This window comes from Pinus tabuliformis, chromosome 4_1, assembly GCF_031772625.1.
Source record: "Pinus tabuliformis cultivar Carrire ecotype Pingquan chromosome 4_1, CPIR1, whole genome shotgun sequence".
In the NCBI taxonomy this organism is placed as follows: domain Eukaryota; kingdom Viridiplantae; phylum Streptophyta; class Pinopsida; order Pinales; family Pinaceae; genus Pinus; species Pinus tabuliformis.
The window spans coordinates 238,550,582-238,562,499 of NC_142303.1; the positions used below are offsets into that span (position 1 = coordinate 238,550,582).

The window sequence follows — 11,918 nt, forward strand, 5'->3', positions numbered from 1 at the left end:
TCATCATTCTGGGGGTTCAGGTTCTACCGCCGCTCCTCCTCTTGTAGCAAGATCCCTGTCAGATCTTCAAATGTGGGTGCTTTCTCCCTTGCCGCCAATCCAGTAACAAACATTTGAAATTCATCACGCATCTCGCTCAGTGTGATTGAGACGAGATCAGAGTCAGACACTGTCTCTCCGATGGCCCCCAATCCGTCTTTCACATCTTTAATTCGCGCAACAAATGCAGCAGCAGTCTCCCTTTCGTCCATCCTTATTGAAAATAGCTTGCTTTTAAGCGCCATAATTCAACTGGTTTTCTGGGTCTGATACAGGGTTTTGATGGTCGTCCAGATCTCCGCGGACGTTTTACAGTCTCTGATGTGGGGGATAACACTGTCCTTCACGGACATCTTCAACAAGACTTTGGCCTTGTTCTCTCGTTTTTCCCAATCTTGCTCCTGTGGCCCTATGTTCGGATTCTGCTCATCGCCTGTAACTATGGACCAAGCATTTGCACCCTCAAGCAAGGTCTGGATCTTAAACTTCCAATTCGTGAAGTTAGATCCATCAAGTTTACCAGACTCGTGAAGGTAAGATTCCATCGTATTACTCATTCTGATCAGATCTACAAAATGAATCTACCCAACAACAAAAAACAATACCTGTCAGATCGATCTGTCACCTCTGCCACCGATCTACAGTGTCTGGCAATCCCGCTCCAATGAGCAAATTCAGCGTTTTCAATACAGCCGAAGAATTGATCTGATCAAAATTGATCCGATCTACCTCTCCCGGATAGATCTGCAACTTCGCCGATCTGCACCCCTCGCAAATCGCCAAACGAAGATGAGGCTTCCCGCAGATCCCCTTGAAGGTGAGTTGGCGCTCTCCCGAGCGAAAATCCCGTGCCAAGATAAAATCGGTGCGAGTTAAAATGTCTGGCGCGATTTCCCCCTTAAATTCCGTGCCAATCCAGTATTCTGGCGCAATGGCGCGCTTAATAATCGAACAAACGCACCAATCTAGAATTCTGGTGCGCTCCCGAGCCAGAAATCCGTGCCAACCCCTTTCTACTCAGGGAAAAAAATAAATCCAAGTCTGAGCCAAGTGTTCTGCAGTCCACCTGCTCAATTGAGAACAGAGCTCTTGTGTACACGCGGCCACAGAGGCATTTCAAGCCACACAAGCAATTCTACCACACAGGCAAGCTAGCTACAAAGGCACTTCAGCCACAAAGGTGATAAAAGATCAGGCTCACCCAATCTGAGCTCTGATACTAAGATAAAATGTGAACGGAATTGAAGAGAAGGAGATGTAGCTCACACGTGTGGCTTGCACCTGGAGACTACACTCACAAAACAGATAGATCACTCTCGTACACTCTATTTCCATCAATGAAAAGATTACATCATTAAATACAACTCTGGAAATCAGGAAGTTGCAACCACGCTCCTAAACTCTAGGATAAAATCCTAAACTAAGAAGATACGTTACAACTATGTAACCATTTCTCCATTACTACAAAATAATATTAATTATTTTTAACTTGAATTTCCCTCGTGGAAAAACAAAATAAAACACAATACAAATAATACTAACCTCATGCATCTTATGAAAACACAAGGGCTAGCCAAACAAAATAGTAACATGCTATGAAAACACAAGGGCTAGCCAAACAAAAAAGTAACGTGATTGGTGCACGCACGATGAAGCCTAATTAGTTATCCGTGGAAACAAAGCCAAGCGATTGTTTCGGGGTGCCTTAACGCGTCAGCCGTCGATATCGACTAGACGAAAGATATACCTTCCTTCGATATCGACATATTCCTTCTAGGATTTATCTGGACCGTCGATTAAAATAGAAAATGAAAGTCACCGCTTATTTCAATAAATTGGTACGAAACTCATCGCTTACCAATAATAATACTTATCAAACAAATGCATAACATTACGAGGAAACTTATTTTTAACTGTTATTGGTTCTCTGGATTATTTACGTTTGCATCGCACTCGAATGCTACATTGAAATCAATAAATAATTCTAAAAAATGCTACACTAGAAGTTAAGAAACAATGAACTGAGATAATTCGAATGCTCAGGAAGCAGCTCTTAGTGACGAATACAACCGGATATTGTCATTCTTGTTAATCTAAGGCTGCATCGAAGGGCACGTCTTCTATCCATGCATGACCAGAAATGAAATTAGCTACTGTGAAATTTTGAGCGTCAGAAATATTCATGGTGTGATATCCAGGCCATTGAACTCGCTCTGCAGTTCCTGCTCCGGGTCCCGAATTCATATATTCGCCATAATAGAGCGTCGTCAAAGCAAAGTCCCCCGACCATTCCAGCCAACCCGCAGGATCGACCACATCATCTATATATGATTCGATATAAACCGTACGAGAGTAATTTTTCCATGGCCTTCCCAAGAATGTTTGGAAAGAGCTATTCACCGGAGCTAGATCAGGCGCAGCAGAGACGTTGCAGTTTTGAATAGAGATTCCAGTGTTTTGATTTGGATCATCTCTTCCTTGAGCCGTAAAACAATTCTTTTGATTATCCATCGGTTTTCTAGCCAATAGATTGCAGTTTTGAAACACAGCTGCAGCGTTGCCGAAGATAAAATCAACTGTGCCATAAATGTCGCATTCCCTGTAGAACTGTCGAAGAGAGTGTGCGTAGAGAGTATCTTGGTAGCCTTTAAAGCTGCAGCGGTAGAATGCTGATAGATCCGACCCAACTCGGAGGGCGACAGCCTGATGCTTCTCTGGTCCCGCAGTGTTCTCGAAAGTGATATCCCGAGCGATAAAGCCTTGCCCCACGACAGCTGCGATCACAAATATTTCACGAATGAGCGCGACCATAAAAGAAAACTCCAGCCAAAGGGACTGTATAGTAACTGATGAAGACAGCGAAGTTGTAATAAATAAAGAAGACGCTACACTAAGAATGTTTACAAAAGTGGCATATCCTTCTTAAATTCCATGATACCCAAATTCAAAAATTCTTAACTTTGAACGGATTATGGGAATATTTTAGAATTTTAGAATTTGAAGTTGAGGATAGGTTAATTGTTTGACCCCTAGCGTGACTATCAAATTCTGGGATATTCATCGAATCTGCAATCTACACATAAATACCCAACTTATCTAGCTTTAAGTGTTTAGACAATTTTTAGGAAAATACCTCGTTAAACAATTATGACCTCAGGAAAATATTCTGGAATCTGAGAGAGGTCAATTGTTTGACCTTTCCAGACTATCAGATTCTAAGAATATCCCAAATTCTAAAAATATCCCAGAATCTGAAATCCACAATTGACCTCTGGACAGTCAGATTCTGAATTATTCTGGGAATCTGCAAGGATGTCCATGATGTTATTGAGCATAAGCCAGGTAATTCTCAGAGTGATTAATAAAAAATAGTCAGAACAGAAAACAAGGAAATGTAAGGAGGGATTTGTTGGATTCATGCAATATATAGATAACAGATTTGTCAAAATTAGCAATACCTCAAGCTCACAAGAGGTCTTCATCGCGACAAAGGAAGAACTGAAAACATAACGAGAGAAACAGCTTACCGACTGTTGCAGAGCGAAATGTTGTCCATCCGTCCACAACGCTCCTATTTCCAGTGATCACAGTGGAGTTTATGCCATCTCCCACCAAAATAATATTTGTTTTGTATTTGGGCACCTCAATGTATTCGTGGTAGACTCCCTCTGTAACTGTTGAAATCTAATTTCAACGCAGACCACCAGAAACCGTGAACCAAGCCAGAAACCGTTCACCGGATTTTCTCGGAGCGATTTGCCGACGAAGGAATAATCCGGGAAGGAGCTCCGATACAATTTGGAGCTGACACGTGGTTCAGCCCTGACGTAACGCAACGTCATTTTCTCGGGCGTTAAAGTTGGGCAGCAAACAGGTTTCCGATATTGTTGACCTCCGTCGGATTTACTCCATCGCTCTCCACCGTTGATGAACTAAAGCTGCATACGAGGTGCATTAAAGGCTTGCGTGGATTAAACTTTTGGTTGACCGCCGTAGGTAAAAGAGTTAATGTTGGTACAAGTTTTTGGTGGCCCGTTTTAATATGAGTATGGGCACATTACAATATATGTTTTTTATATAGCACGTAAGTTTCTCTTTTATGAAAAGGTATGGTGCATTTAAAACATAGGTATGGGCACGTTTTAATAGAAGTCTATGTCTTTTACGGCATGTATTAAAAAAAATACAAAGATTGTATGTAATATGTTTTTACTGTTGACTTTTTGTATGGGACACGGGAGGTTTCAGTGTGAGTTTACAGTAGAGTAAAATTAGAGTGGTGAAGCGAAAACCATGTGTTGTATTTCATACACAGCAGTGTGAAAAATGTGAAGAACCAGAGGGTGAATGCACAGCAGTGCACAAATGTATTTGGTAATGTTTTGTAAGGAATTGTAAAACAGAGGAATAGCAAAAACCATGTGTGGTTTTGCATAAAGGAAATGGTGGAGCGTGAAATTTTGTAAGCCTGTGTGAATTTTGTTTTACAGCAGTAAGCTCATGTAAACGTCTGTTACAGCAGTAAGTTATTTTTCACAGCAGTGAATATAAAAAGGATTTTACAGTGGTAAATCTTTGTATCAATTTTTAATGAATAGAAAGTTTAATGGTGGTGAATTACTCTGTTTTCTCTGTGAAATTTTTGAGTCTTCCTGTGCACAAAAGATCCTGGAGTAAAGTAAAAACAGAGCACTGCCTCTGTGTGTTTGAATATTTGGTTTTTGGTATTTTCCCCATTTAAAAAGAAAAATACCCAACAGTGGTATCAGAGCAGGCTTAGGCTCTTTGAAGGAGACAAAGAAGCTGAAGGGAGAAGGTTGTTGCTGCAGCAAAACCTCTCAGGCAGACAGAAGACTCAGACAACAAAGGATTCAGGTATTCTTCATAGCTATCTTGTTTGTTATTGAAGAGACAGTCAGTGTTTTAAATACACAGTCAAGGAATGGCCAGCACAAGCACTGGTATGGGTTTGTTTAACACCCAGCTCCCACAGTTTAATGGGAAGAACTATGACTACTGGTCAATAACTATGACAGCTCTGCTTGCTTCCCAAGATTTATGGGAAATAGTTGAAGAAGGCTTTGAAGAACCAGCAGATGAAACTGAGTTCAATGCATTAACTCAAGGAGAGAAGGATCTGCTGAAGAACAATAGGAAGAAAGATTCAAAAGCCCGTGTGTTGTTGTATCTAGCAGTAGACCAGAGTATGTTTCCAAGGTTAGCAGCAGCTAAGACAGCCAATGAAGCATGGCAAACCCTCAAGACAGCCTATCAAGGCATGGAGAGAGTGAAGACAGCAAAACTACAATTGCTGAGAAAGGATTTTGAGAACTTGAACATGAAGGAGTCAGATAACATTGACTCATTCTTCACTCATGTGATTGGTGTAATCACACAAATGAGAACTCATGGAGAAACCATTGAAGACAGAAGAATTGTGGAGAAAATATTGAGGGTCTTACCCTCAAGGTTTGATGCCATAGTCACCACCATTGAAGAGACAAAGGATCTCTCAAGCTATTCAGTTGATGAGCTGCATGCATCACTGATAACACATGAGCAGAGGTTGAGTAGGAATGAAAACTCATCTCTTGAGCAAGCCTTCAAGACCCAGATGTCCTTTGGAAGAGGCAGAGGTCAAGGCAGAGGAAACAAAAGAGGAAGAGGCAGAAGCCAGAATAGAGGTGGAAGGAACAACTCATCAAATGCACAAGGAAGAGGCAACAATCCAAATCAGAACCAAGGCCAAGGCAGCAGCCAACAAGGAGGACAACATCATGCTCAAGGACAAAGGTATGATAAATCTAATGTTCAATGCTATTATTGCAAAAAGTATGGACATTATGCTAGTGATTGTAGAAAGAAACAGCATGATATGAACAACAGACAAAATGCAAATGTTACAAGAGAAAACAGCAGTCAAGAAAATGTCCTGTTAGCTTGTAACATGGCTGAAACACATAGTGAGGACATATGGTTTTTAGACTCAGGTTGCAGCAACCATATGACCGGAAACATAGCCTTCTTTTCTGCCCTAGATAAAAATGTGAAATCAGAAGTCACACTAGGAACTGATAGTAAAGTGTCTGTTATGGGAAGAGGAGAAATAAAAATACTTTCAAAGCAAGGAGAAAGGAAAACCATAGCAGATGTATACTATGTCCCCGGAATGAGATGTAATCTCTTGAGTATTGGACAGCTTGTCCATAAGGGCTACAATGTTTTCTTTAAAAATGATGTGTGCACCATCATGGATATACCACCCAGCAAAAGATGCATTGCTGAAGTGAAGATGACAAGGAACAGGATGTTCCCTCTCCGGATCAGGGCAGACATGAAGAACAAAAGGGAAATGGCAGCAGTCACCGAAGAGGCCTTCCAAAGCGTGCCAAAGGATGAGAACTGGTTATGGCACTTGAGATTTGGGCATCTAAATTTTGGAGGTCTAAACTTATTGAGCAGAAAAGGAATGGTAAAGGGATTACCATTGATAGAGAAACCGGACAGCCTATGTGAAGGCTGTATTTTGGGAAAACAACATAGAGAAAGTTTTCCATCAGGGAAGAGCATAAGGGCAAAGACACCCTTAGAGATTATCCACTCAGATTTGTGTGGACCAATGCAAGCTCCATCATTAGCTGGCAGCCAATATTTCCTAACATTCATTGATGACTGTACAAGAAAGACTTGGATATACTTCCTTAAAAACAAAAGTGAAGTGTTTGAGAAATTTCAAAACTTCAAAGCACTTGTGGAGAACCAAAGCGGGCTGCATATAAAAGTTTTGAGAACTGATAGAGGAGGTGAGTATATCTCCAAGGAATTCCTAAGATTCTGTAGAGAAAATGGAATTCATAAACAGTTTACAACTCGGTACACTCCGCAGCAAAATGGAGTTGCTGAAAGGAAGAACAGGACCATCATGGATATGGCGAGGAGTATGTTGAAGGCAAAGCATTTGCCGAATGAGTATTGGGCTGAAGCTGTACATTGTGCAGTTTATATATTAAACAGGTGTCCTACAAAAGCAGTCATGAACAAGGTGTCGGAAGAGGCATGGAGTGGGAGAAAGCAAGGAGTCACCCACATGAGAGTTTTTGGGTGTGTGGCCTATGCACACATACCAGATCAGCTAAGGAGGAAGTTGGACAGCAAAGGGGAGAAATGCATCTTCATTGGATACAGTGATGAATCCAAAGCCTACAGGCTGTACATTCCATCTACCAAGAAGTTCTTTGTCAGTAGGGATGTTCAATTCATAGAAGAGGAAGCTTGGGATGGAAGCATAGAGAAAACAGTCAATGTCAAGAACTGTTTGTCTCATGATGAAGATGAAGAGGAGGTGGCTGAAATGAATCCCCAAACAACAGCGCCAACACAAGGACAGCAAGGTACACCATTGAGGATCAATGAGAGTGCTTCTCCAAGCACACCACAAGGAGGAAATTCAAGTGCATCTTCAAGCACTTGCACACCAAGTGAACGAGGTAAGAAGTTTAGAAATCTAAGTGAAATTTATGAAGAAGGAATGAATTCCTTATTTGCCTTGTATTGTCATGTTGATGATCCTATTCATTTTGAAGAAGCTATTAAAGATAAGAAATGGATAGAAGCTATGGATGAGGAGATGAATGCCATAGAGAGAAACAAAACATGGGATTTGGTTGAGTTACCAAAAGGCAAAGAAGTCATTGGTGTGAAATGGGTCTACAAGACCAAGAGCAATGCTGAAGGCAAGATTGAAAGGCACAAGGCAAGGCTGGTTGTCAAAGGCTACAAGCAGCAGTATGGGAGAGATTATGAGGAGACTTTCGCCCCGGTTGCAAGAATGGAAACCGTGAGAGCAGTGCTGTCCATAGCAGCACAAAACAAATGGAAAGTCTACCAAATGGATGTGAAATCAGCATTCCTAAATGGAGTGTTAATGGAAGAGGTCTATGTGGAACAGCCTCTCGGATATGAGAAGAAAGGTGAAGAGCACAAAGTGTGCAAATTGAAGAAAGCTCTTTATGGGCTGAAGCAAGCGCCAAGAGCATGGTACAGCCGGATAGATTCATATCTATTAGATAATGAATTTGACAAGTGTGAAGGAGAACCCACAGTCTACATCAAAGAAAAGGATGGTAAGATTTTGATTGTGGTCTTATATGTTGATGATGTTATTTTCACAGGTAATGATGATCAGCTCATTAAGAATTTTAAATCAGTCATGAAGGATGAATTTGAAATGACTGACATGGGTTTCTTGAGATACTTCTTAGGCATAGAAGTAGATCAAAATGAAAAAGGAATTTTTATATCTCAAACAAGATATGTAAATCAAATTTTGAGCAGATTTAAGATGGAAGAATGCAAGGCAGCCATCACTCCCACAGTAATGGGATTAAAGCTCAGCAGAGAGGACAGCAGCAAGGATTTTGATCCTAGCTTGTATAAAAGTATTGTGGGCAGCCTTATGTATTTAACAGCAACTAGGCCTGATTTAATGTATGCTGTTAGTTTAATTTCCAGGTTCATGGAGAGGCCGAAGGAGGCACATTGGCAGGCAGCAAAGAGAATTTTGAGGTATGTCAAAGGTACCAAAATGTTTGGAATTCTATATCATGCCTCAGAACATTCAGATTTGGTTGGGTACACAGATAGCGATTGGGCTGGAAGTGTAGATGATCGGAAGAGCACTTCCGGTTATGTTTTTAATATGGGTTCAGGAGCCATTTCATGGGCTTCTAAGAAGCAGTCCATTGTAGCATTGTCTACAGCAGAGGCTGAATATGTGGCAGCGACAGCAGCAGCTTGTCAGGCAGTGTGGATGAGAAGAATGTTGAGAAGCTTAGGCCAAGAACAGGCAAAAGCGACAGTGATTTTTTGTGACAATAGCTCAGCTATTGCATTGTCAAAGAATTCAGTGTTTCATAAGAGAACGAAACACATTGATACAAGATTTCACTACATCAGAGAATTGGTGAACAATGGAGAAATTGTCCTAGAACATTGCAGGACTCAGGAACAGGTTGCAGACATCTTGACAAAGCCATTGGATCAGAAAAGCTTTGAATTTTTGAGGAAGTGTCTCGGTATGACCGAATGCCCAGCTGTTGAAATTAAAGGGGAGTGTTGAAATCTAATTTCAACGCAGACCACCAGAAACCGTGAACCAAGCCAGAAACCGTTCACCGGATTTTCTCGGAGCGATTTGCCGACGAAGGAATAATCCGGGAAGGAGCTCCGATACAATTTGGAGCTGACACGTGGTTCAGCCCTGACGTAACGCAACGTCATTTTCTCGGGCGTTAAAGTTGGGCAGCAAACAGGTTTCCGATATTGTTGACCTCCGTCGGATTTACTCCATCGCTCTCCACCGTTGATGAACTAAAGCTGCATACGAGGTGCATTAAAGGCTTGCGTGGATTAAACTTTTGGTTGACCGCCGTAGGTAAAAGAGTTAATGTTGGTACAAGTTTTTGGTGGCCCGTTTTAATATGAGTATGGGCACATTACAATATATGTTTTTTATATAGCACGTAAGTTTCTCTTTTATGAAAAGGTATGGTGCATTTAAAACATAGGTATGGGCACGTTTTAATAGAAGTCTATGTCTTTTACGGCATGTATTAAAAAAAATACAAAGATTGTATGTAATATGTTTTTACTGTTGACTTTTTGTATGGGACACGGGAGGTTTCAGTGTGAGTTTACAGTAGAGTAAAATTAGAGTGGTGAAGCGAAAACCATGTGTTGTATTTCATACACAGCAGTGTGAAAAATGTGAAGAACCAGAGGGTGAATGCACAGCAGTGCACAAATGTATTTGGTAATGTTTTGTAAGGAATTGTAAAACAGAGGAATAGCAAAAACCATGTGTGGTTTTGCATAAAGGAAATGGTGGAGCGTGAAATTTTGTAAGCCTGTGTGAATTTTGTTTTACAGCAGTAAGCTCATGTAAACGTTTGTTACAGCAGTAAGTTATTTTTCACAGCAGTGAATATAAAAAGGATTTTACAGTGGTAAATCTTTGTATCAATTTTTAATGAATAGAAAGTTTAATGGTGGTGAATTACTCTGTTTTCTCTGTGAAATTTTTGAGTCTTCCTGTGCACAAAAGATCCTGGAGTAAAGTAAAAACAGAGCACTGCCTCTGTGTGTTTGAATATTTGGTTTTTGGTATTTTCCCCATTTAAAAAGAAAAATACCCAACAGTAACATGTACCACATATCTATCTGAACTTTTGTTTGGAGCAGCATTCAGTGCGTCAGTAATTGTGGTATAATTACCACTGCCGTCCTGAGCCACGGTGACGACATTCTCGTCTAAAGCACCGTCATCTTCTTCAGAGGTTTGAAGAAGGTTCCTTCGGTCTGAAGCAGACAACCATGAAGGGAATCCATCATTGCCGACTCCATAATGTGAAAGAAATTCATCATCGTCGACTACATCAACTTGATCATGACTCCTTAGATTGGATAACAGGCGTCCGCTGTGCGCTGGAGGACTCTTGGAATCCTTACCAACGACAGAAATGTTTTTGACAAGAGCCAAAGCATTGCTCACAACTCGCGACATATTAAGCACCCACTTAGTCAAAATATTTTGCAGGCTTCCGCTAGCCTCCTCAAGACTTTGGAGGCAGGTAGCCTGATTAGTAAGAGCTGCACTAAGCCAAGTCTGAATGTCAACTGCCTGCCTCCATTTCAAAGAATTAGCAGTAACATTCGACAAGGACTTGCTCAGGTCGTCCAACGTTAGATCATACAACTGCATGCAATCTTCAATAGCATCCAGTTGCTTGCCTTTGAATGCCAATCGTGGCACACGAGAAATTATTTGTAACACTTTTTGTCCTTCGGTAATGCCCAGCCTGATAGCCATCCTGCCGAGATCTATGGAATTTGCTTGCAGTGATCCAGTAAACAGGCTCGACATTGTCGAAACACAGAATTTCGGATCCAATGTCACGTCGCAAGCAGATTTGAGAGAACCGCGATAACGCAGTTCATCACATTCAATCTGGACAAACCTGAGACATATGATAAAGAAAACCAAAGCCTTAACCCTAAATCTAAAAGCCATTGCAGAATGCATTACTTTTCTTTCGATTGCAATGTAATGTATCAACAAACTGTTGTCTCACTCTCTCTCTCTCACACAAAATATGTATATCTGTAAATCTATATATAAGCAGGAGGTGATGTTGGAACAAATAACCTATACGATTTTCACCAACTCCGGATCACTGCACGGATCGATTACCGCTGCCACATCAACTGACGCGGCACATATCTGGCACCGCCTTGGCCGTCTTCCACCGCCACATCCCTGGCCTCCACAGAAATTGTGGGCCCTCCACGCCACAGAATATTAGCTCTCAACGTAGAAGATTGTGACCATGTCCATGGCCTCCACACAGGTCCCTCCACGCGCCAGACGCAAGTGGATGGAGGTAACTTGCAGCCTGTGGGAATTATCTTCCACCTCATCCAGTTGTCTTCTTTTACCTCAAACAAATATGGATGGTACAGTCTACCTATTCTACTTGCGTTGAGCTCGTACACTGATCAGTTTGACGTTTTAACACGGCACCGCCAATAGAGATTTCGTGCCTAACACATTTGCCAAAACCAGACTTGAAAATGCAGAGTAAGGGTATCTGTATAAATAGCCGGCAACCTATACTTCTATTGAAACTTTAGCACAGTACAAGTATGCATAGGAGCGAAATAATATAATTAAAAGAAATACAAATAAATATATAACTAAAACAATGGTTACTGAATATGTATTGAAAGACATGCATTATATAATAAAAGATTTAAAGCGACAAGAAGGAAAATATATATTGCCTATCATTTATCTATTGTCTTTTCTCGAAGCCTGCAATGTA

The 11,918-nt window shown here is 41.1% G+C and overlaps 1 protein-coding gene across 2 annotated transcripts; it reads right to left on the reverse strand.

The window, feature by feature from the left end:
* Positions 1 to 1,956: 1,956 nt before the first annotated feature.
* Positions 1,957 to 11,180, reverse strand: LOC149175142 (pectinesterase-like). Of its 2 annotated transcripts, XM_089419530.1 has the most exons (4): positions 10,235 to 11,180; positions 6,622 to 6,624; positions 3,567 to 3,705; positions 1,959 to 2,813 (listed from the first exon to the last, which is right to left on the reverse strand). In XM_089419530.1, exons 1-4 carry the CDS (start codon positions 11,117 to 11,119, stop codon positions 2,128 to 2,130), a joined length of 1,713 nt encoding a protein of 570 aa, XP_089275656.1. In that variant the 5' UTR covers positions 11,120 to 11,180; the 3' UTR covers positions 1,959 to 2,127. The 2 variants fall into 2 exon arrangements, with proteins under 2 accessions (XP_089275655.1, XP_089275656.1); XM_089419529.1 differs by lacking the exon at positions 6,622 to 6,624 and having other exon boundaries at positions 1,957 to 2,813; positions 3,567 to 3,723; positions 10,250 to 11,180.
* Positions 11,181 to 11,918: the final 738 nt, after the last annotated feature.